The sequence below is a fragment of the Ascaphus truei genome, chromosome 11 (genome assembly GCF_040206685.1).
Source record: "Ascaphus truei isolate aAscTru1 chromosome 11, aAscTru1.hap1, whole genome shotgun sequence".
Lineage (NCBI taxonomy): Eukaryota > Metazoa > Chordata > Amphibia > Anura > Ascaphidae > Ascaphus > Ascaphus truei.
Window position 1 is genome coordinate 32,927,734 of NC_134493.1, and position 26,883 is coordinate 32,954,616.

At 43.2% G+C, this 26,883-nt stretch overlaps 1 protein-coding gene across 4 annotated transcripts in view; it reads right to left on the minus strand.

Annotated features, from left to right (window-relative positions):
• Positions 1-631: 631 nt before the first annotated feature.
• Positions 632-26,883, minus strand: part of LOC142463162 (BTB/POZ domain-containing protein KCTD5) — a 35,616-nt gene continuing 9,364 nt past the window's right edge. The window contains exons 2-8 of one of the 4 annotated variants that reach the window (XM_075565538.1): positions 18,268-18,376; positions 16,230-16,321; positions 11,716-11,811; positions 10,299-10,415; positions 6,751-6,876; positions 4,334-4,392; positions 632-1,604 (exon numbers count right to left, since the gene is read on the minus strand). In XM_075565538.1, the coding sequence (XP_075421653.1) occupies positions 4,348-4,392; positions 6,751-6,876; positions 10,299-10,415; positions 11,716-11,811; positions 16,230-16,321; positions 18,268-18,376 (585 nt within the window). In that variant the 3' untranslated portion in view covers positions 632-1,604; positions 4,334-4,347. The remainder of the gene's footprint in view (positions 1,605-4,333; positions 4,393-6,750; positions 6,877-10,298; positions 10,416-11,715; positions 11,812-16,229; positions 16,322-18,267; positions 18,377-26,883) is intronic. The other 3 variants (XM_075565540.1, XM_075565539.1, XM_075565541.1) reach the window with 3 other exon arrangements.

Below are 26,883 nucleotides of genomic sequence, written 5' to 3' on the forward strand. Positions count from 1 at the left end.
TCATGTGAGCACCGGTCAGTGCGCATCATGTGAGCACCGGTCAGTGCGCATCATGTGAGCACCGGTCAGTGCGCATCATGTGAGCACCGGTCAGTGCGCATCATGTGAGCACCGGTCAGTGCGCATCATGTGAGCACCGGTCAGTGCGCATCATGTGAGCACCGGTCAGTGCGCATCATGTGAGCACCGGTCAGTGCGCATCATGTGAGCACCGGTCAGTGCGCATCATGTGAGCACCGGTCAGTGCGCATCATGTGAGCACCGGTCAGTGCGCATCATGTGAGCACCGGTCAGTGCGCATCATGTGAGCACCGGTCAGTGCGCATCATGTGAGCACCGGTCAGTGCGCATCATGTGAGCACCGGTCAGTGCGCATCATGTGAGCACCGGGTCAGTGCGCATCATGTGAGCACCGGGTCAGTGCGCATCATGTGAGCACCGGTCAGTGCGCATCATGTGAGCACCGGTCAGTGCGCATCATGTGAGCACCGGGTCAGTGCGCATCATGTGAGCACCGGTCAGTGCGCATCATGTGAGCACCGGTCAGTGCGCATCATGTGAGCACCGGTCAGTGCGCATCATGTGAGCACCGGTCAGTGCGCATCATGTGAGCACCGGTCAGTGCGCATCATGTGAGCACCGGTCAGTGCGCATCATGTGAGCACCGGGTCAGTGCGCATCATGTGAGCACCGGTCACTGCCGGCCTTCAGAAAATACTTCATAGAGTTCAAGCAAATATTAATGTGTCAACACTTGAGGCATTAAAAAATAAAAACTACACTGTAACATTTCATAACCCTTTTCCTGCTGAACAGAAACATTATTCCAAGTCTTAATTACTCTACAGAGACATCGGTTATCACAAAAACAACAAATTCAGTTTCCGAAAAATACAAATATCAAGAAAAACCTGTCTGTTAACCTCTTGGGCTGGATTGGGGCGGCGTCTGTGTGTGACTCCTTATAAGAAACGTCGTGTTATTGTGCACACCGTATACATGCGCGGTTTCCCCTTCCCTGATACGAGGACAGGTCTGATTATGCCGGGCAGAGTTTAGTAGAAACCGCTTTGGTTATTTCTTCCTGTAGTAATCATGCCTACAGCTCATTGATGTTTTAGCGAGCTAATCCTCCGCTTAGTGTGCAGAGTTTAACAAGCCGGGACTGTAGAGGGTCAAGTTCTGGTTACACTGTCAAAGTTCACACACTTGAATGTTTGTCGTCAAAGGCTGTACATTGCACGTAGAGCTTAAAAAAAGTCAGTTATTACCATTAGTTATACTGCACAATCTAGTTCTAGACTGGCTAACATGGGTCTGTCTGTACAAGGTTTATATTGCAAACAAAAAAATAATAAAAATATAAGACCCGCAGAATACACATCCCCATTCCCCCCAACAACCATTAGCAATCTCTGAAGCCCACCCCCCATCAAGTAAATATTTCCTCCAATATACTATGTTATTTAAAGCCGGTTTCTTCTCATTGTAGCTCTGCAAAGTGGCATTTCTTTGCATCTCGTCGTAGGTCGCTTGCAATAAAATGTTACAAATTCGTCCGCTTTCGATACTCCTCACATTCTCGACCCTCTCTCTTGCAAAATCTGAAAGAAAGATCGAAGAAGCACAGATAGAAGATTAAAAAAATAAGGTGCCAGTGTGTTGCAGGCCTCTCCAGCACGGACGAAGTTAAATACCTTTCCTTGGAAGGGTCTACACCTGCAAAGAGAATCAGTAGAGCAATTGGCAGCTGCAGAAGTGTTTGCAGAGAGTAAACACAGATACCCCTCGTGGCAATTTACCAATTACTGTAAAATTCCCTTTGCTGCCAGAGGGGGCAGCACATAATGGGTTAGATTAGCCTCAGTGATGTGCCGTGTTTCTATACAAAGTTTAAAAAAAGAAAGTAATATTGGATTTTAAAGTTCGATCCACTTCACTTGACTACAGATTGATAAACGAGACCGATCGTTTGAGAGCTCTCCCTAAAAAAAAAAAAAAAATCAAATAAACAGGCGTGCTTGTGATCTGGGATAGAACAGTCAGGATTCTGAACACTTTGGGCTATAAGTCTTTAGTTCTACATGCCCTAACCTGGGGGAAAAAAAACCCCACAAAGACAACCCCCGTGATGGTATAGAATTCATTTTAGATTAACATGTATACCTTCAAATAAACTGTGGTTTTAATAAATGAGAACATGGGGATCCCTTCAATAACTGGTGATAAATATATACATAGTATGGAGACACATTTAATATACAGGCCGTGCATGTCACCTACTGACTGACCAGCCCCTTTAATTTCACACTACTGTCACCTCAACTACAAGTGACTTTTCGCACAAGTAGTGCTACACTGGTTACTCAACATTCCAAAAAGAAACTCGGACACATGAAGTGCACAGGCTTACACGCACCACGTGCGATGGTGGCGTATTGTTACTGTTCACCTATTGGGCAGGTCGAAGACATGAAAAATCTGTTGCAACCCAGTGATAATCCCTTAAATGATGGAGTCTACATCAGGAGTGGCCAACTCCATTCTTCAATGGCCACCAACTGGTTGGGTTTTCAGGATATCCCTGCTTCAGCGCAGGTGACTCAATCAGTGGCTCAGTCTTCGACAGCCACCTGTGCTGTAGCACGGATATACTCAAAACCTGGCCTGTTGGCCCTTAAGGACTGAAGTTGGCCACCCCTGGTCTATACAGATGAGCAATATTACAAGGTCTATGGTGTATGGTTAAGAGTGAATGTAATTTGGCTGTATTTCCCACAAAACACTGATGACTTCCCCATCTTGAAACAAAGGCTAATCTATAGCAGAAATTTGTGGTGGTTCCACCTATCAGGGACCATTATGCAGAGTTCTAGTTGCCGTACCGGTCCTAGAAAAGGATACGATCGGGTGCGATACTTTAATGGGAAAAACTCCACGTCATATATGAATAAAATGAGGCATCGCATCTTCGCACCATTGAAGTCTCCAGAAAATGTTACATAATGTAAATTCCACAGAAATGACAAAACCGTCATCAAAAAGACAATCGTGCCATGTTTCAGCGCAGAATAAAGCTTCAATACAAAATATTTTACAGCCTTGTAATGCTCACACAAACATTTAGTAAATGTGACTATTCAAATCTCCTATGGCGTAGATTGTGTTTCTAGGAGGTGAGGTTTGAGCAGTGTAGCAAGTTTATGAATAAGCAATGTGTCAGCAACAGGTACAACTAAGGTCACTTGACAAGTATCTGGTGACCTCTGTTTATTTACAAATCTAACAACCGTTAGAAAAAAGGGGGAATTTCATTCACAAACCTCCACCGTCCGACTACCAGATACCAAAAAGAAACACAATAAGGGCTGATAAACAATCATATACAGGCTATTTTAGAGCCCCTGAGTCAGCCAGCTCCCAAGCTTGTAAGTGAAGCACACATTTGTGGTGATGTACCAGCTCTCAGGTGCAAGCGACAATTACACGACCTCCCCAGAGAATACACAAGAAGCCCCATGTACATGAAACAAACACTACGCAAGACACCAGGATCTTTTCTATGCATTTCAATAAGAATATTTACAAGGTTTTGTAATCTTGTGCTACATAAAAACTGGTCCTATGCTATATGTAGACACTGAATGGACATCTAAAAGCCCCTTTACAGCAGATGCATATTTATTCGTTTGTATTCTGTGTATTTGGAAGAGATCTTATGGTGTTAAAGCCTTTAAAGAACACCCCATACACACATCTCTATAAAACATAGCAGCAACTGCAAAGCGTGGGTGTGAATTGTGAAGCGCAACCATTTTTTTTTTTTTTTTTAAATTAGGCCAGGGGATTAGGGAGTAAATCAAGTAAATGGGTTTTAACTTTTTTATTTCCTTAATGCTCGAGACCTCTCAAGCATTTCAGTGGTTAAATTAAGCTCCGGTTCTACCAGAACACGTGTTTAATTAGCGTTTACTCAACTAAAAACGGTTTTGACAGTTCATATCACATGCAAATGTAACGAGATTAAATTAACACGCGGTAAGTATTTTTACTAATATTTTCCCTCATTTGAGGTTTTTACCAGAGTGTACTGGAAGCGATAGTATTTTATGAAGACTGTTGCAGCTCCATTTGTTCAACTTGACGCTATATGCGCGCGCGCGCACACACACACACGCACGCGCACACACACACACACACACACACACACTAAGTTGGAAGTGGAACACACAGGAATAGGTACATACACCAGGACACAAGAACTGCGTGGTTGGGTGTGGATCAGGAACGGAACTTGGGAGCTGTGGGGAGTTTTGGGGAAGCTAGAGCTCACCAGTAAATAAAAACTTAATCTGAGTCATTCATATCGTAATCCGTCTCTTCGTCCTCACTCTGTACCAGCATGCAGCATGCATGTGCAAAGAAAGGGAGTGAAAAAGAAATAGTAAGTGAAAACATTACAACTCGTGCAACAATAAATTGGAGACTCTTCCAAAACGTGTGAAAGGGGACGTCAACACTAAGAAGCCACACAAGAGATCGTCGCAAGATGCCAAAACCAAAGACGTGTTTAATGTCATACTCCGTGTGAAGTATTAGGCTGCGGCAAGGCTGGCAGTGGGCGCGCTGGCGCTCGAGCGCCGTGACATCATGCGCTCTGCTTGGCCGTGCTTTTCCTGGCCAGCTAGTTGCACGTATGGGGGCGCAGCCATGACGTCACAGAGCCGGTTCGCCCTCGTGTGGCGAATTGCTCACGTGACGCGCCAGCGAGCGGCATAAACAAATTTGCTTGCCTTTGCAAGCAGCTGAGCGCCGTGCGCTCATGGGCATGCGCAGGCGCTCGCTCACGCTGGCCACATACATTGTTGCAATGTGTTTCATCGCGGTCAGGGCGCGCGTGCCCGCTCAGCATCACCCTGGCCGCAGCCCTAGGTGTTAATGTGAAACGTCTTCAGCAGAACACATTGTTTTTTTCCCTAGTCAACTTCTGCTTGTAGATGTTTGAGCTTCTAATAATCTGTTGGTAATGAACAGCTACTGAAAGGGGTACTCCGCTGTGCACGCTGGTGAAAACAGGAGGGGTTTCTTTATTTGTGCCTTGAATGTAACATTTCTAAGATGCAAGTCAACGCTCTTCTGCACCCCAATGGGAAGAAAAGGCCACGGGTCACATGTGACTGCCTTCAAATAACTTCCCTTTATTATTTGCTGGGATATTGGACATTCATAGACTACCTTGCTTTTGAGGTTGTCTTTGGCTCTGAAGCCAACAATGTTTTGAGTAAACACTCAATCCAAGGTTTTATAGATCTGTACAATTCCCGAAGAGAACCTGTGTTAACAATTAAAGGGCAATTCCCATTATTTTTCAACAGTTGTCATAATTCCATTAGAAGTAGTTGTCCTAAAGCCAAATACTTTAAATATACTGCCCAAAAAACAATGAATGTTTTTCTAGCATTTGGAATGTGCATATATAAAAATTGGGCCCATTATCGTCGAGACGTGCTACATTTTAGTCATTAATGCATCCAGGCAATATGGGCCATGGTAATGATTTGAGTTGGGGTGCTCTACTCCAGTCTTCAAGCTCCCCCCCCCCCCACCCAATAGGTCAGGTTTTCAGGATATCCAAGCTTCAGCACAGGTGGCTCTATCAGAGGCTCAGTCAAAGACAACCACCTGTGCTGAAGCAAGGATATCCTGACCTGTTGGGAGGGGGGGGGGGACTTGAGTTGAGCACCCCTGGATTAGAACAGATTAGGAAAATACAGGCCAACGTTTAATGCACAGGTCTAGCTACACAAGAGACAAGCTTTGCCAGTTCTGGAAAATAATGGAATCAAACTAGAAGTTTGTTAAACCTGCCACGGAGAATAGCCACCACTTGGAGGGACTGACACATTGCTTGAAACAAAGGACTTAGGGGCCTATGCAGAGAGCAGCGAATTTAAAAATTGGCGAGGGTAATAAAAAGTAGCTTTTTTGGAGAGTTTTATTCTCCATATGCAGAAATGTGCGAAATCTGCAATTTATAGCATGAATGCGTGTGGCGAGTTTAAAATAGAGAGATGCGCGAAGATGAAATGTGTACAAAAAAAAATCGCGCATTTTTTTCCCCCTTTCCTATAGCCGGCAAGCTCCAGCTTCTGGCCAACTTTTGTTGGCGGAGCAAATTGTAGAAAATCGCGCCATTTTATTGGCGCGAACAGCCGCTAGATGCCGTTAGCGCCTTTCTGAATTAGGATACTTTTAAAACTGGCGAGATGTAGGTTATCGCCAGCCGCACGGCGAGATTTACAAATAGAAAAAAAAAGGCGCGTTTTTCGTAACTCGCCATTTTCTGCTGTTTTCTGCGCGAATTTCTCAAAAAAATGGCGAGATTTACTTTAGCGCTGCTCTCTGCATAGGCCCCTTTATCTGCAGTAGACGTTGGAATTCTCTCTCAACTAACCCCGTACATGTTCGTATGGCCAACAAGTTCCAACAAGTACGCAAAGTGGTCTCTATTTTGTGATTAAAAAGGTTTGTAGAAAAGTGGAATATGTAAATACTAAAAGTTTACTCTGCCTTTCAATATACATATTTCCTATAATAAAAAAAAACTGACTTTTCTTATTTAAATTACTACATATTTGCAAAGTACAGTGTTCTATGTTCAAAGTACTATATACTATATGGAACGCCATACAAACATTCTGCTAAATACGCCGTTCCAGCAGTCCCACACGACACACGCTGATAACTTACCTTTGCCTTTTCGCTGGGTTCACTAGTTGTGCCGTAGGGGGTATTGTGCAACTCCTTTGAGACAACACACAAAAACTCTGCCTGGTCTTCATTTCCATAATTATAGGAAGAGCCGATACTGACCAGCTAAGAACAGGAGAAAGAAAAGAACAGATTAAGAGGAAAAAACACAACAAAAAACAAATAAAAATATAATGCCTTATTTCGGTTTAGCAAAAGCATCACCAGCTGCAAAGTCCTGTTGCAAAGTCCCCACAAAAAGCATGAAATACAAGCCTGAGACCAGACCACGACATAACACATCGATCATTAACGTGAATAGATCATGTATATAGAGTTAAAGGGTATGATGAAATGGAGCATCACTGGCTCAAGTATTCATATTTCGGGATGTATCCAGGATGAACGATGCACTGTGTGTGTGTACATTTACAGAAGTGTGAAATCGTGTCTCATTGCACAAAAGATAAAACCCTCTGGAATTTTGTAGCAAATAAATTGCCACAAACAAAACCCCAAGAACAGGGAATTTACCCGCTTTGTGGTTGCAGTCTTACATTTTTTTTTTTCATTACCAAGTTTGCCAACTGTAACAGACAAAATAATTTGCAGCAGATGTCCACAGCTACAGTTCCATCTCTGCCCTTACGGGAAACATTAAATAAAAAAAATAAAAAGTTAAAAGCTTTGAGAATAATTAACGCATAATTAAAATATTGTGCGCATCAGGTCTCCAGTAAATCTTACGCCTATAATTTGTGTAACAGGCCAGAACTTGTCCAGTCCCTGAAGGATAACAGAACTGAACCAACACAGGAGATCCTGTGAGTCCATTGTGTATTCAGCACTGAAGCACCAAACGATGCTGTGATAGCAGACCATGGCAAGTACTCTAAAAGCAGGGATCCTCAACAAGGGGTCACAACACGGGTAGGAGAATAGGATTCTTACAAACAATTCTATTTGCCATGAATACCATAGAAAGAATGCCATTTTAATCATTAGGCAGCATAACCAATTCCTATGATAAAGAACAGACCCTTTTCAATCTCAGAAACACAATGTTTTAGGTTTTCTCCCCAGAGTGCTGCAAAATGGGGGAATAATAATCAGTCTACTACAGGCAGAAGAATACTTTGTTAAAAACACATTAAAATAAAAAATAAAAGCATCAGACTGCACTTGTAGAAAAATAAAATGCATCCACGTACAATTTCCAAATCTCCCTTTCCACTTCTCTCTTCCTTGTCCAAAGACAACTCAAACTGGCAGACAATAGAAAAAACTTGCCATGTTTAAACAGGATAATTACATCTTCTGAAAACTCGCCAGTCAGAGGGGAGAAAGAGGTAATTAATTGCTCACTTAATTGTCAAATTATAAAATGCGAGAAGAAGTCATGTTCTCAGGAGCTGCGTGGAGCAACTCTGGAAATCAGTTTGTCAACTAAAATGCATACTAAGCATCCACAAAATGCTTCTAACTACATCCATTCTAAGGCCACCTGCCAAATGTTTGCACACTGCTATACTGCATCCCTGGCAATATCAGACGACATGTTTAACAAGAACTATATTACACCATTGGAGAATGGGAATTGTTCAAGTACAGATATGAATATAATCTAGTAATATAGGTGGGAAGGTTTATGAGAATTTGGGAATGAAATTAGGAGAGAGAAAAAATAAATGACTAAATGCCAAAAGGGTTATGGGAATATTACAGGTCAGAACGCGGACAGAAAATCTTGCATCAAAAAGCAACTTGGCGCAGTGAAGCCTGCATAGGATTCAAAGTAACTTCCAAGCCAAAACTCATAATGCAGTCTGTCCCTCTCAAACGGTTCCCTGTTTCATGAAAAGCTTGTTGATAGAAAATGAGTTGGCCCTGAAACACATCAGTAACTGGCACTGCATACCATTTAGTGCCATCATACCAAGCCTAGGATGCAATCTGGTTGTAATTATCAAAACTATTGCCCAAAGAAACCACACCCAGGCTATATTACACATGGACGTATATGTACAGTATTTATATAGGGCCCAGTGTACTCAGCGCTTTACCAGAGACCATACAATATAGGGAATGTCTCTACCATGTACAGAAAACAAACTGCTGCAACAAAGCACAATTGTATCCATGCATGTTTCTTTCCAAATACAAACAGGAAATTAAAACCCCTTACTGGGGGTCATATAGTCTCCCATCAGCCACTGCCGCTTTTGTAGCGGCATCGTTCTCATAAAGCACCATTTCAGGCTCTGACAAACCCAGAACTTGCCATGTGGTTTTCCAATCACCAAATGGTGCATTCTTAAGTTTAAAAGTTAGGGTCACTTTCCTTTTCTGCGAGAACAAGGGATAACACAAAAAGGTGGTGATAATCCTTTTCATTTCAGAATAGAACGCTTCCATTAAGCAGATTAAATAACAACAAAAAAACCACTCTTCCTACCGGTTATATCCGTGAAAACCAACAAGTTTGCCACATCTAAAAAAAAGTATTCTGCATGCGGCAAGTTTAGGTTGATGAGGTATGCTTAAAAGGAGCATGCTTAATTGCTTAATTACGGAACTAGGATTGATAATGGAAATTAACGTTTTGATAACCAGGTATTTAAGGGCATATCTTGGAAGCAAAAATGAATCACACTTGTATGAGGGATTTAATAGCATAACACTGTTCTAAACTGTACAACGAGAAACCAGAGAACAATTACATAATATTAAAGAACATTATTGATGGACAACAGTTTTGCCACATTCAGAACTTTACGGACTTTATTTATGTGCCAGCCAGCACTTTTTTTTTTTTTCCTTTCCTTTTTTTTGAAACACCATTGTAAGGATTAGATACAAATTCTTTAGCGCCAACAGTAGGTGTGAACAACTCCAGTCCTCAAGGGCCACCACCAGGTCAGCTTTTAAGGATACCCCTGCTTCAGCACAGGTGGCTCAATCAGTGGTTCAACCATTGACTGAACTACCTGTGATGAAGAAGGGATATCCTGAACAGCTGACCTGTTGGTAACTCGAGGCCTGGAGTTGCCCACCCCTGGCCAACAGTGACTAATCCAGTCTCTTTTACAAAAAATAAATAAAAATGAACATATTTCACTTAAATACAATGGAAGGAACTAAGGGGTTTGAGACTTTGGTAAAAACAAAATAATAATTTTTACATGGGAGCTTTTAGAAAAGGATAAAGTGAGTATATTAGCAATATTATATACAGTATTGAAGGTCACCATTAAATAGGAGAAACTTTCAATGGATTGATACTTAGAAACCAAAACAAATTAAGAGCAGAATCCAATAATGCTTTTGGATTGGAAGTCACAAAAAATAATATATATATATATAAAAGAAATGTAAATAAAAGTGAATGATGTATATATGCCACGGTGTAGGGAAGCCTGGCCCTTGCTTTTCCACACGGCCTCAGCAAGTCAATGTACGAAGCAGAATGCAAGGCCATGCATGTCTATATGTGGGATGGAAGGGAGCAGAAGAGACGGGTGGAGAGGGGTGCACAATGTAGGACACACCTCACTGCTGCATTTCTGGAAACTGGTCTCCTCCCCTTTCATTTCCCTTGAAACAATCAGCAGAAATTCTGACTGGTGATCCCGCCCGTATCCATACAGGGAACCTATACTGACAAGCTGCAACAACCAAAGTGTATAGACTTATTAAGCAACAAGGAAAGAGCGGCCACCTTTTCCCCCACCTTATTTATGGAACCACCTGGTCTGTTCTTTTAAACTCATGGAGCATTCTTAAAAAGCAATTAAGACATCCACTTCAATTTTTGGAGTCGGGAATTATTGGTTCTCTTGTTAACCTGCATACCAATCACTCTAGAAGGCGCCTTGGATAAAGACGAAACAGTCACTGGACATAGTATAGTTACCAATACATTGACTCACGTCAATGTGAAATCTCCATTTAAACTGGCTTTGGTAAGAAGTGCATCCAGATGCCATTACTAAATGATGTTCACCTTTGCATTGGTACAAAGATTGTAAGCCACGGAGATGATAGAACACATTCAAGTTTTTCTGCAACATCAGTTCACCCACATATATACATGTATAGGTTACTGCAAGAACAGATCCTTAGCAGATAAAACATCCCCTTGGTCAATAAGAAAACACCTTAAAGTGAAGCAGGGGGGCAACATTTCTCCAAAACTTACAGCTAAGAGAATCCAGAAAATGCAACAGTTTATATGGAGATTTGCCTGTAACATGTATGACTTTTTACATAATTGGCATGGATTAAGGACATGAAAAGATGACATTCAGATAGATGTGATCATTTTAATGGCGTTTATGATTTTTAAAACATAGTTGGAACTTTAAATCTACATTTATTTCATATGAACATTCCACAGCGTAGCCCCGAGTTATTCCCTGTCACCCCCCCTCCATATCATAGCAACGCCAACTCAGATCTAACGGATGGTCTGGGTTCGGAGCAGAGCGAGTCCACAGAACCAACACTCCCTTTAAAATGTAAACACTGATAAGTCGGTTAATTACTAGTCAACATTTTATGATTGTAACTAGATTTGCATAAAAAGGGGACTTTAAAATTTGATTGCCAATGTACAAGAACCAACTGGTATTAGAATAGATAACTGAACTTGTTTGTATTACCTGAAAAAGTAACTTGGTAACCACAAAAAGAAAAAAAAAAGTATTGTCCCTCAATGAATGGGTGCCCTATTCTGAAGCATTGGAGCAGGAAGTCCTCACACTAAGGGCTCACATTTAATTCCTAGAATACCAATGGTTCTAGGTCACCTTAGATCAGGGGTGCTCAACGCAAGATTCCCCCCCCCCCCCCCCCCCAGCTGGTCAGGTTTTCCAGATACCCCAGTTTCAGCACAGTTGGATCAGTCCCAGCTTCAGCACATGTGGCTCAGAGTTTAGGACCCCTGCCTTAGATGACACTCATTACCTGCTCGAATTTCCAACCGTCAGACATTGTTGAAACCATTTGGGTAAGTTCCTCCTCTTGACATTGAAGCACTCTATAGACATGTTTAACTGGCACCTTAAAAGAAAAAAAAAAAAAAAAATTAATTAAAGCGTTAATAGTTACTACAATTTCCTATTTATATATAAACTCCCTTTCGCTCTATAAGGCCCCGGTGTCGGCGCTGCACGCGCGCTTACCAGGCTGGCGGTGCGTGCAGCCGAGTTCCCCGGACTGCAGTCAGCTGCAGGGGGAAAGACAGGGGGAGCGTGGCAGGGGGCACGGCCACGACGTCACCCAGCAGGTTAGCCTAAAACGCAGCTCATAATAATCCCACCTAAATCAGGCCCAATGAATCTATTTTCTGTCATTGTCCAGAACACTCAACGACGCACTCAAAATGCCACTGCTCAAGTTAATGCACTCTCTCCTAGGTCAGTCTGCCTCTCCTACTGAAATCCCTCTGAAAGTGGTCTATTCTTTGCTTCATTGGACTCTACGGTACTCACATCTGATACCGGCCAGTTTTGGCTCCCTACCTGTGCAACTTCCATTATCTCATTTAAATTGCAAGCTCTTAAGGGAAATGACTCAAATTCCCATTGTTAACATCCTGCTCGATACACTATACTATCTTGCTGTATGGTCTTGCCAATTCTGTAAAGCTTTGCGTACCTTTGGGGGCGCAATAGAAATAATACACATACATCATTCCTATTCCACCCATGATGTAGCTCACCGCATAGGTTAGAACAGTCATTGCACGGCAAAGCTGCTACACGGCTTTACAAAAGGAGTAGGAATAGGCAGAGAGAACATATACAGAGGGGGGAAATCGCACTACTTCAGCAGTGAGAGGATTAAGGGCCACTGCAGTAACACCACTAAGCAACGTGGTCATCTTGATCCATACCTGCTCTCCCATCCACTATGCTGCTCTCCCATCCACTATGCTGCTCTCCCACCCACTAATTGGTCTTGAGGCCATTTGTGGTTTATCTGTGTATCCAAATGGCCACCAGATTTCTTTTGATTTCCTTCTGCGGTGCTGCAAACGTTGTGGTCACGTATTGAGCCATTTGGTAACAATGTATTGCTAGGCAGCAGCCTTTACGTTACCTCCTGAGCATGGGCCAGTAGCCGATACGTATTACGGTTAACTGACAAAGCAAATGTTCTTAAATAAGTTGAAGGCTTTTGTAGTACTTAAACAGTTAGTCCCAAGGAGGCGTTTTAAAAGCAACACAGAATGAAGAGGAAACAATCAGTTTGAGATGCGAGCGCTCTCAGCCCGACGTGCAGAGACTTCTGGACTCAACCACTCCTACTGTCTCAAATCGTGTTAATCAGATTACACGATTTTCTGGCAGGGCATTTCCTGCCCCCTATGCTTCTTTTAAGTTTGACACTTATCTACTGCTGTATTTCCCTGCATCTTAAGAAGCTTGTATGCTTGCACTGTGACGCCAACTAACCTTTTTAATTTTCACAAAATGTTTAAACGACCAATATAAAAATATATATTAGATATCCTTGATATATTTTAAACCCCACAATTGTTTTTTGTTTTTGTTTTTTTACATGACAAGCAAGGGTGTTGGTATGAACGTCCATGGCTAGGTTTTAGAGTCTATTCTGGTGACGTCAACCTTAACTCAATGAATGTTTTGTCTGTTCTTGTTGAGATAATGTATAAATACATACACATATAAATATATATTCTATACACACATGGAGGGCACTTTGTTACCATTGTCCAGTTTCTGAGGACGAGGACTTCCTTTTATGGGATATTTTGTGCGTTTTCTTTTGCCTCCGTTTACTAAAATGCCAGCCACCATAGAACAAATTGTTGATGCTAAAAGTCAAAGCAGCAAATAGTTGGGACTTGCAGAATTACAACAGGGGCAGGACTGAAGGAAGATTCGAATTGAGCGATCTTATCCCAGGCCAGGCACAAAAACATTTGTAACACGTTAAAGTGGCAATGTTACTTTACAATTTTTTTTCTTATTTGTATATGTAAAGCATGAGACAATATATAATTCTACATTCTTACCTAAGCTGGCAATCGTTTGGTGTTCCTGTTATAAATCCTGATTGTGTGCCTAAAAATCAGTGTAATTCAACAGCTACAATGTACCCTTATATTACAGGTAACATTATCTATTGTTACAGTTTGCAGCTCAAACTATTGGGAATATTTGCAATAAATTATCCCAAAAGGGAAAGTGTTGCAAAGATCTTGCACTGCTTGGGAGGTGGGTTGAAACCTGCTACAGAAATCAAAGGATGCTTTAAAAACAAAAACAAAACCCTCATTAAAAATGGCATTAAGAGTGGAACAAGAACAAAAAACAGTCAGTCACTATTATCGAATACTAAAAAACAGATTAAAAAATATAAGATTTCACGTGTTTTGCTGCTTTAAAGTCTATTTATAATTGTAATAAACAGCAAATAATGTGAGTTATGGCAAACCACCAGATCGGTGTGTAATGTTCTGTGATGTTGAGACTTGTTTTTTTTAATAGTAAATTTTAAACTTCCTAAAAGGATTTTCATACCACGCAGGGGCAGGAATGATCATTTTTGCATTTTGATGTCCGCTTTGAATTTCTGTATTTTGAATGGATACATTTGTTCCAATGGCATTAAAAAGTAAACATACTCAGTACCCCATAAACAGAGAAATTAAGCTGGAAAGAAGAAAAAGCACACACAATATAGCCAAAATGCTCATCAGATTTATGCAATGTGGCTCCTCAACAGCATTTCAAATACAGGACACAATTTAAATTAATCCAAAATGCACAACAATTTATGCTGCTACTTCAAAATGTAGTGTACGGGCCTGAAACGGCACCTCTGTGGTGTGACATGTTCTGTTACACATACAGGTAACTTTTTCTTCACCGTGTGTGTGTGTGTGTGTGTGTGTGTGTGTGTGTGTGTGTGTGTGTGTGTGTGTGTGTGTACACAATGCAATAGAGCAGGGGGCTCAACTCCAGTCCACTAGCCCTCCACCCCCCCCCCCCCAAAACAGGTCAGGTTTTCAGAATATCCCTGCTTCAGCGCAGGTGGCTCAATCAGTCTCTGCATCAGCACAGGGGCTCAGAGGCTGACAGCTACCTGTGCTGAAGCAGGGATATCCTGGAAACTTGACCTGCTGGAGGGGGGGATTGGGTGGGCTTTGTGACTGGAGTTGAGCGCCCCTGCGATAGTGCGCTGCGCCCCTGCGATAGTGCGCTGCGCCCCTGCGATAGTGCGCTGCGCCCCTGCGATAGTGCGCTGCGCCCCTGCGATAGTGCGCTGCGCCCCTGCGATAGTGCGCTGCGCCCCTGCGATAGTGCGCTGCGCCCCTGCGATAGTGCGCTGCGCCCCTGCGATAGTGCGCTGCGCCCCTGCGATAGTGCGCTGCGCCCCTGCGATAGTGCGCTGCGCCCCTGCGATAGTGCGCTGCGCCCCTGCGATAGTGCGCTGCGCCCCTGCGATAGTGCGCTGCGCCCCTGCGATAGTGCGCTGCGCCCCTGCGATAGTGCGCTGCGCCCCTGCGATAGTGCGCTGCGCCCCTGCGATAGTGCGCTGCGCCCCTGCGATAGTGCGCTGCGCCCCTGCGATAGTGCGCTGCGCCCCTGCGATAGTGCGCTGCGCCCCTGCGATAGTGCGCTGCGCCCCTGCGATAGTGCGCTGCGCCCCAGCGATAGTGCGCTGCGCCCCTGCGATAGTGCGCTGCGCCCCTGCGATAGTGCGCTGCGCCCCTGCGATAGTGCGCTGCGCCCCTGCGATAGTGCGCTGCGCCCCTGCGATAGTGCGCTGCGCCCCTGCGATAGTGCGCTGCGCCTCGCTGGCTTGTCATACTTTAAGATGCCCAGGAATATTTACATTGTGTACCAGTGACCCAAATCGTGAACCTACCAAAGAAGTTAAAGCCCTTTGAATACAAGAATTCATTTACCGTCAGCCTTGATGATAGAAACAGGGAGAGGAGCAGTAAAAGGAGAAGCTGATTAGTTGCAGTTTAAACCTTTAAGCGGCTTCTGGCCTCCCTGCAAAGAGCAGCGCTTTCAATGCTCTTGGCTTGAATGCAGAGTAGTAAGGGATGTGACCCAATGACCCAGTTGACTTAACACTTAAGCACACAGCAAGACACTGTACATCTAAAAATAGATCCCAATGCAATGTTCTCATCAGTCACTGATCCTAAATAATAACGTAATGCGATTAGTCAAGGGTAAAGACTTTGCTTATGATTCGGTATGTAGCGCACACACCATCCCGTGTGATATACTGTAGGAGCAGCAGGGTTTATAATGACAGGTGCACAGTTAATGCACATTTTCAGCCGCCTGGTATTGTAAATCATTTTTTTGCGCACAGATGGTTGCACCAAGAGAGTTGGCAAAGAAGGTTGAACGCAAACCAGCAGATCTTTCACCACGAAAATGTCCAAAAATAAACGTAAGAAATCAGTCAGTCTTCGTGGGAGGTCTTACCTGGGAGGTCTTGCTGTCTCTCTCCCTTATTCTGTCTTTTACAAGTTTGATTAGGGATGTAATATTATAGAATTCAGCTTCCTCCAGAACACCTTTGGGAAATAAAAATGAAAAGTAGGTTTGTACAGTTTGCAAATCACTTGGCACTTGTGGGATCGGAGTAGTAGGTGCACTCGTATTTTCTTTAGATCTCCTCATGAACTGTCTGGAACACAGTAGGGAGAAGGCTTTTTTTTTTTGCGATTTTTTACTTCATCAAGATATCTCTTCTGGCCCTTACCAACACCATTTCTATTTTTCAAATCTGATGCTCCATTCAGGACACACACACAGGTTTGAAATATTAAGTGTGTGGGAGATTAAAATGGAATTCTCCCTCCTGTCCATAGCAGCTTAAAAGGGTCAGCATGTTTACCTCAGAACCTAGAAAATAATATATATATATTTTTTTAATTTCCATATCCACTAAAGATGAAAAAATATATTAAAACTAGGACATGCTAAGGGGGAGAGATACTCCATATAATAGCAAGTCAAATTTTTTTCAGCACAAGTCCACTAGAATTTGGCACTGCACAACTGCAGTATATAGAGCAGAATTAAGACTGAACTGCCCTAAAGTCTTGGTGCACGGCCTAACAGGGAGAAGGAGCGGCTCAGTGAGTAAAGACGCCCAATCTGCAAACAATAACCGTTTGAAGCAGGGGAACCTGGTTCAATTCCTGGTGACTGCTTCTTGAGACCTTTGGGCAAGTCACTAAGTGACTCCCTGTGCCTCAGGCACCAAAAACAGATTGTTACAGACAGTCCCTGACCAGATGAGCGTACAATCTGTGTAGCGTGCACTATACTGTAAATGTGGAGCGCGTTGATGCACTATATTAAATACTTTTTTTTATTATTATAGTTAAACACCTCTGGAGCATTTAGAGGCTGAGGGGGAACAAACCCATCTAAAAACCAGTGCATGTGCTTGTAGGGTCACCCCGTGTCATTGCCCATGTCTAGCAGCACAGTCATTTCTTTTAAGTTAAGATAGACACATGAAGGGTTTTGGTTACTTTCCAAGTCGGACGTGTTGATTGTGCGGCATCTCGGCTGTCCTGTAATCTGCAGGAATAATCTGATAGCCAGGATGGATTTCTCAGTAGGGGTTTGGGGAGGTTTCATATGGCACCAGGGAGTAGAGGTAAGCATTAACCAAATCCAATATTGTTTTAGGGTCCACGTAGAAGAAACTGAACACTGAGCATATCAATACATTTTTTTAACCGGCCAAGTTACAAATGAGTAAATGTTGAAGACAATTAGAGGCCACAACCTGGGACATGTAAAGCTCAGACATTATTCCATTTTAGAACCACAACTAAATAAGAGATGGTATCTTGTAAAACAGGGGTGCTCAACTCCAGTGCTCGAGCCACCCCCTCCCCCCAGCAGGACAGGTTCAGGAAATACCTGCTTCAGTCTTCAGCTGAGCCTCTGATTGAGCCACTTGTGCTGAAGCTGGGATATCCTGGAAGCCTGACCTATTGGGGGAGGTTCCTGAGGACTGGAGTTGAGCGCCCCTGTTGTAAAGGATATCAAACCCATTCATAAAGTGATTAGGTTCAACACACAAAACAATGCAGTGGAAACAGTCATGGCTTGGGGTAAACGTGTTCCACTGCAAGTCACCATCAAGACTTGTAGTGAGCAAACAACTTAGCTCCAGATACAATTTCAGTAAAAAGGTAGTCGTGTGCGACAGACTATTCTAGTTTTACGTCCTGAAGCCCAACCTATGTGTAAGAAGAAAGTGCATGCTGAGCAAGTACACCTTTTATCCCATGTTTCAATGCTAAGATCTCAGTGAAACATGAAATTAAAAATAGAACAGATTAGATTTGATTGATTAAAAGCAACTTCCTACTTGCCATCAGAACCAAAGAAGGAGCGCTGCAAATTAAAGTAGGCTGTACGCTTAGAAGAGCGTGACGAGAATAAGTCATGACATCTACATGACTGAGGCTCTTACATAGTTACATTAAAACCTCACCTTCTTCTGCTAGGTCTCTGTTTATCACCAATTTTCCATGCCTCAAGTAGTTCAGTACTGGACCAAAGTAGGTTGGGTCTCTGTCGATTAGATAGGCGCCGGTTTCATCCTAAAAGATAAAAATTGAGATTTTTTTTCATCCATACAGTATTTATGTTATACACATTTACCTACATGGTAGACTGAAAGGGTTAAGCAAATAAATAATCAGGACATGCAAATCTTGGGAAGATTTACAATTCAAATCAAGGTCTACCCCGAAATGGAAATAATTGTTAATTCTCTGACCTCCTGCCACACATGCATACGCGATGTACTGATCAAGCTCATATAAAAAGGATACCACGTTTACAGAAATCACATTTGAACAAGGTTTGAAGCCACGGGTCTATAGTAGTGCACAGAGAAAGCCCCACCTTCCTACATTTAACCTATTAAATAAGTCACTTCCATGAGAGAACTCCTGCCCTTGATGGGATTGCACCCATGAAAAGTGATAGACTATTTATGAAGCAATGTTAACCAGCCATTTAAAATGCAGTAATGAAAAAAGGAAGGCACAAAAATAATGAGGGATATTACAAAAATAAATGATGGATCAAAAGGAGCAGGGGGTGGAGAGGATACACACACTTTGTTATGTTCCCACAAGGCTCCGTCCTCGGCCCTCTGCTATTCTCACTCTATACCTCTTCTCTTGGTAAGGAATACAATGCAAGACATTCCCTTTATCCGCCTGTCCCAATTCCAATCCAGCCATAATGCTGCTAGACTCATCTACCTCACTCCGCTCCACTTCTGCTGCGCCACTATCCAAATCCTTGCACTGGAATCTTTTAGAATCAAAGCCCCCCACCTTTACATCTCAGCCCTCATCCCCACATATCCCTAAGTGCCCCCTACCTTCTGCCCATGACATTCGCCTCTCCTCCCACCTTATTACTGACTCACTCCCACCCACGCTGCCACCTCTCTGGAATTACCTACCACACACACCAGACATTTAAAAACTCCCTGAAAGGCTTCCTTGGAAAAAAGGTAAGTTCTCTGGCATGCCCCCAATAATCACTCTTCTCCTCCAAACATATTTGCACCTGTTGTGCAGCTGGACCAAACTCCACACCAAAACCCCCTAACAATTACACACCCAACCCTAAATGGGATCGGTGGATCAGACTGGACCTTACCCTATCCCACAACGAGCAGCCACTTTACCTTTTGTTTCAGCATTGTCCCTTACTCCCTGTAGAGTGTAAGCTCTGAGGACCAGGGCTCTTATTACCTGTTTGCGCTGATGTGTCCTCATTTGGCATGTCATTCTGTTTATGGAATTATCATATCTCGGTACCCCCCCCCCCCCCACTGTACCGCACTGTGGAATATGTTGGCGCTTTACAAATAAACAATATTATTTATAACATACAGCAGCTTCAGTGTGTGTACACACTTATGTTGCTTGGTTGGTAAATGTGGAAATAGAGCTTTACAATACAAATAAAAAACATTTACTTAACAGGTTTGTTCTTGACACACAAACACTAGCATGTTTGAATTGGCAAGACTGGTCTATAAGCACCCTAAATTCTAAGGGGTCACGTTTGTCTGCTAATAGAATTCAATTCAGAGCAAAGGGTTAATAGAATTCAATTCAGAGCAAAGGATGTTCTCCTTAAATGGTTTAAAAGGCAGCAGAACAGGGTATCATTTGCAAATAGCACAGAACTAATATGCATAATGCAAAGCAACATTAATGAGGAAATGAAAGCATTGGTTCCCCTTGCAAGATGGAGAAATGCAACATTATCTTATTAAATGAAGCTGTGTAACTCCCAAATTAAGACCAGGGACCATCCAAGAAATGAGAAAAAAAATTCTCAGTATTGCCAATCTGGCTCCATTTGAAATAAATAACTGCACTTCAGTTTTCTAAGGCTCCATTATGCAAAGACACAGAGCCACTACAAACCAGAAAGGCACGGCAGGATACATGATGTACGAGAACGGTTAGGTACATGCTGTAAAACATCACACTGAACGCTAATTGTATGGTCATTTCAAATATAAAGCCACCACCAGAAGATCTATTAATCTATTAACATTTAATAATTTTAATTTGCTTGTCCATATTCAGCTTGGGAGCGGCGGTAACGTTCATGCACATATGGAGAGAACAGATGCTGGTGTGTAATTACTTTAATTTGGTTGCTTTTGCCAACTTGTTAAAGGCAACAAGAGAAAAAAAAAATATATCAAGAACTCCCAGGACATGGTATTGTTTTCCCTTTGTACATGTCAGACACTTAACAGTCATTATTCTTATTTACAGTGATGCAAGTGCAAGTCTGATAAACAGGAGTGACATCATTCAGCAGCCACCAGATGTGATCCAAGAGTCAACATTATTACCAAAAGGACAGGAAATCCAAGCTGTACAACACCCTGTGTGATCAGGTCACAGGCGGAACACGGGCACAAAAAAACTGCCCGGTCTATTACTATGAACCTTTTCAGACAAGATTCATGCTTTTGAAAGTATTGGAAAAACGAAAATGGCAAGGTAAATACAGTATGCATTGTCACAGAGGTTCAAAATGATCCAATTCCAGAAAACCCAAAAAACCTATTACTGTAACACACACACACACGTTGAAATCAAGGAGATTGACATTTCATTTGGCAAAATAGTCTGAATGACCAATAAACCCACAAGAAAGCGGTTCCCTTATATAGGAAGGTAGCTATATACAAGTGGTGCTATATTTTCCCAAATAGGATGGTATTAAAAAGGTGGTAACCCAACAAAAATCAGCAGAGAAATATAGTCTCAAGCATCAGCTACTGAAAGCCAGAAAGGCCACATTAAAAGCATAGCCAACATCGCCACGTATGGACAATCAATATTGTAAGAGATCTGTGAGACACTGAATAAAGGAGCGATGTGTATGTAATGATGAAGTCTCCCACTAAGGCTGAGTCCATAGACTGCAGCCGTGCAGAGGCGCGCCAGTGACATCACAGAGCTGGTTCGCCCTCATTGGGCGAACCAGCTCACATGACCGGCCCTCTGCGCCAAAACTTAGGGCTCGTTCAGGGTGCCAGCTGAGGACTCGGAGGGAGGGTGTGAGGGAGGCAGTGCTGCAGTTTGCTGGGCGACATGTGATTATCCCCCAGCAGACTTTTCAGCGTTGGGGAGGGGGCGGGGTTACAGACGGCAGGGTAAGTATCCAAGTTGCAGTCATGAAATCATTCTGAAGAATGATTTCATTGGCTGCCTTGGTCCCTGTGACGCTGCTTCAGCTCCAAAAACCGAAATTTTCGTTTATTGAAGCTGTAGTCAGCGGCAACTCCTGGCTTCGGAGGCAGGGCAGTTGCTACCCTGACAACAAGTATTCAAATTGAATACTTTGTTGCTCATGGCAGCACGCACGTCAGCACGCCCTCCCTCTGAAGCCAGCACCCTGAACGAGGCCTTAAATTGATCTGTCTCCTCTGCATCCGCACACGCCTCCTAAAGCCGCCCTCAAAGGGTGCCGGGGGTAAGTGCGCTGCCTCAGCGCCATCTGCCTGACCATGTCCAAAGCCCAAGAAAAACCTAGCACATCTTCCCTTCCAAACCTTTGTTTCTTGCAAGATCGCAAATGAAATGTAATACAATTACACAGTGGTCTGAGCTGTGGTCACATGGATCACACGGGACACCCACAAACACGCAATGTCACATGCTCTGTGAGAACACGGGAGGGCAGGCTGAGTTATGGGCCAATTAAAGACGCAGACAAAAACAACCATTTCCTAATTATGCTACAGCAGAATACACAGGTTTCAGAAATGATTTCCAATACCAATGGCTGCATTTGCTGGACCAAGTGACATCTAGTTAATCAGAAGCAATTCATAGTACCGGAGGTTTATTTCCATATGGATACTATTGTGATATCTACAGACACTACAACTTTGAAAACAGAACGGGGCATGTCACTCCCACTGAAATGACAGAAGTGGAAAGAGTTTAAATAAAACCAGCTGTTCTCGAAGAGAGGGGAACCTGCCTGTTTGTAGGGTTGAATGCAAGGCCGTGTATACAGAGACTTCACACCTGTCAGGAAAGATTCAGAGTACTATGTAGTGGAGATATATAGTAGATTGAGGAGAGATTGGATAGGATTTTTCATGCACCGACTGGAAAGTTAAGGATAAACAATGACCGCTTACACATCACAATCATCTCCAACAACACATCTACAGTGTACGTGTCAACGTACTGCAGTGCATCACCGCAGTGCATCACCGCAGTGCATCACCTGCCATTTACATTGTTCAGCTAATATTTAAACACAGGCCTTGAACTACACATTTGTTTTCTACACTTGTACCAGCAGCTTCCACTGACTGGAGCGCAGACGAAAATCAAAAGCATTTGAAATTTGACTTCTGACATTTCATCTAAAATATATGGTAAACATTCAAGAATATAAAAAAAAAAAAAAAGACAGGCTTGTATTGAAGCATTATTTAGGCGGTAGCACCCAAATGGACAAAAGCATTAGTACTAGAATGGCAAACAGTTGAGCGAATAACAGAATTTACACAGGGCGTATTCGCTGTAATCAGAGTAGGTGTGTACAGATTGTCATATTCGATGCTAAAAAGCAGATGAAATCCCGCAAACCGAAATTCAAAAGTGGAAGATTCAGACAGAGCCAAGTGATGCATTTTAACACCTTATTTATATATTAAAAAAAAAAAAAAAAAGTGGAAGCCAGTATGCAAGACCGAGACACACTCAACATTAGTTAACCCGAGTGCAAAGGACAAACATTTCTTTTTTTTGCAGGTTTTGTACAACTCTAAAATCGGGTTACTGCAATATTTTTCCGAGATCTCTTCACATTATCACATTTCATAGCAATCTCGAATAAAGAGCAGCATACAATTTGTAATTACACAACCAGTAGAGACACTTTAGTGTGACAGATTATTACATATGGATAATAGTAAATAACGTTTTTTTTGTTGCACGAAAACAAAATCTTAACCACCCTCTAAAATATAAAATTTCCCAAATTAAAGGAATCCCGTGGAATGGGAGACTAAACTATTGCAACTCGGTCCCTCACTGCGGGGGCTGCATTGCAGATGTAAAAGGGTTTGACCACCTCCATCTAGTGCAGTGTTTTTCAACCAGGGTTCCCTGTAATTATCAGGTCATTTTAAAATTGTACCAAATACAGAAGAATTTACAATGCATCTGATCTCAGGCGCGCTATTAGAGAGGGTTGGGGTTCCTTACAATGCATCTGATCTCAGACACGCTATTAGAGAGGGTTGGGGTTCCTTACAATGCATCTGATCTCAGACACGCTATTAGAGAGGGTTGGGGTTCCTTACAATGCATCTGATCTCAGACGCGCTATTAGAGAGGGTTGGGATTCCTTGCATGCTTACAATGCATCTGATCTCAGACGCGCTATTAGAGAGGGTTGGGGTTCCTTACAATGGATCTTATCTCAAACGCTCTATTTGGGAGGGTTGGGGTTCCTTAGGCCGCGCTTATAGTGCTGGTGATGGCGACCGATGATGTCACCCGTTGCTAGAGTTGCACTTTAGTTTTGGGCGACGTTGCTGACTGCAAGGCCAGCGACGTCAAAAGGGGCGGGCAGAGGCATGGAGAAGAAATCAAATAACAGTGACTACTAAATTTTTGGTAGCACCGTCACACCATTGCTTTGTCGCCGTCGCATGCACTATAAGCGCACGCAACGGTGACAATGCATTTGTTTTGCCGCGACTGTGCCGTCGCCGGCACTATAAGCACAGCCTTAGGCTGCGTTCATAGACACTTCGCCCGTGCGGAGGGAAAGCGGGGGCTTTCCCTGGGCATGGTACAGGCGCCGTCCGTTGGCGTGTCTAGGGGCGTGCCAGTGACGTCACAGAGCTGGTTCGCCCTCATTGGGCGAACCGCTCATGTGACCGGCCCGTTGCGCCAAGAAATCAGTTTTAACTGATTTCTTGCGCAACGCGCGCCCCCTCCCGCGCGCATGCACGCAGTATAGACGCGATCACTGCCTTTAGGCAGACTGATCTCTCAGCGTGCGGACGCCCATTCCATGGACGCAGCATTACAGTGAATCTGATATCAGACGTGCTATTACAAAGGGTTGGGGTTGCTCAGAATTTCACATGGGGTTCCTTAACCAAAAAAAAGGGTTGGAAACCAATGATCTAGTGTCAGCAGGATTGATTTCACTTTTAGAACTTAAATGTCCCATGTGACATGGCCGTGGCAAGCAAGGTTTAGCTCCAATCTACAGTCCATCTCTGAGCAGGAAAATAAGGGCCAATGGGGGACACCGAAGATGGTTTACAACATGGACCAGTCACTGCAGCAATATACTCCTTTTCATTAACAGTTTAGAAATAGGACTATTCTTGTGTTTGCAAATATGTATCTGCATTAAAAAAGGGATTAAAGATGCCGTTTATCCGCTGGTCCAATCTGCAATGGCGTGTTATATAATGGTCTGGAAACAGCAGTGCAGTTTATGCACTGTAAACCTAATGAAATTGTTCACCGAAGTGCTTGGTTTCCCTAAAAAAAAAAAAAAAAAAAAAAAAAAAAAAAAAAAGGTGGGTGCCAGCCCCAAAACTCTGGAGACAACAGATGGTAAGAGAAGGGACCAACATAGATGGGATAAACTGATGTCCTATTAACAATTATTTAAATATTGTAGCAACGAGCACTTCAAAGTCTCTAATATTGCAGCTCTCGACACAAAAACAGCAAACATACGTCAACATTTTATTTTAAAAGCAGCAAAACGTGAAATCCTGTAGTATTAGTAGCGACTTAAAAAATAAAAATGCAACTCTTATTGAAGCAATCCAAGCGATTGCTAGATCTCACTCAGTGAAGCAGGGGGTCTCCAGAGCGGAATCCCACTCAATTGCAGCTCTGGAGACTCCCTGCTCCGGAGATACTTACCTCACCATTAGGTGCCAGTAGCAGCTCTCCTCACAAGATGTCCGTAGTTAAAAGTTTTCGCGTCCTGCGGGCCAATAGGAAGCCGCGACGTCATCGGTGCGGCTTTCTATTGGCCCATGTGACGTGGGAGCTTCAAACTTGAAAGCCCTGCTTGCTGAGCAGGAGCAGCTACCGGCGCCTAATTCGGAAGCAGGGACATTACCTGCAATAATGACCCCAGTGGGATCAGGAGAAATTCATTTTCCAAAATGAACGCATGGTCGAGATTACATTTATTGCCATCAATATTTATGCATCATAGAAATGGGTGCACTAACAAAAAACATGATACCTGCCAGGGGTGTCCTGTAAACCACTATTGTGGCGATATCAGGACTAAACCAAAGTAAACAGGGGACTTTGAATAAAAGCTGCACTTTATTTTTTCCAGAGGACCGACCGAAATATTAATCCTCTGATTAAAGAGACACTATATTTCTTCAAAAGCCTACTGGAGAGGCTGGCTTGCTTGGTTTAGTACAATATTATGTGAAATGTGCATGTCACCGGCACGGTTAAATGCCCAAGCCTGTCACCTACTTACTCAGCCTCGGCATACAAAAAAAAAAAAAAAGAAGAAGTGGGGGAGAACACTGAAGTTCCTTGAAGAGCGTCAACAATGAGACCAAACAAATTAATACCCAATATAAAATCAAAGCACAGTGATTAGGCTTTATAAAACATTAATAAAACTGGTGAACCATGATTAAGATGCAGGAAGATTTTAACATACGTTTGAAAAAGTATATTACGACACAGACGATAGAACACACAAAAAAAGAAAAGAAAAAAATAAGGATTTCTGTATTCAATTGACAGTATACAACCAGGACTTTAAAAAATGGGAAGCATTTCTTTGGAACGCTTACGGCAAAGAGTTGGGCGCTTTCTCCATTTGCCTTTATGCAAAAAAATTGGGTGTGATATACACGTGTATCTGATAAATATAGTTGTCTTACAAAGGAAATGCAAAGTCAGATGCCCAATTTACACATCTAAACAAGTATTTTCCGATGTAACCAAATATTCTCTTGTAACATGTAAAGCACAGATTGTAAAATCATCCAAATACATAGATACTGCACAGATCAGGGCTTCCCACAGTTAAAAACCCTGTGGGCATAATCCGTGCCGAGGCATACGCCTCCGTGCCGAGGCACACTCCGTGCCGAGGCACACTCCGTGCCGAGGCACACTCCGTGCCGAGGCACACGCCGTGCCGAGGCACACGCCGTGCCGAGGCACACGCCGTGCCGAGGCACACGCCGTGCCGAGGCACACGCCGTGCCGCCGTGCAGAGGCACACGCCGTGCCGAGGCACACGCCGTGCCGAGGCACACGCCGTGCCTCAATGAGAACCCACGTTACCTTTTGTTTGAAAACTGCCCCGTATTTCCTCCAGATCAGATAGTGCAATCTTTTCCGCCTGCCTGCCTGCCTGCCCTCCTCCTCCTCCTCCTCCTCGCTCCAACATCAAATGACGCTGCGGGGTTATGCGACGTTGCCTTGTCATGGCAACGAGACATGTGACCCCACTGTCATGACACGCCACTGGAAGCCAAGGTAAGTTAGTTACAGAGGCCTCGTGCGGTCCC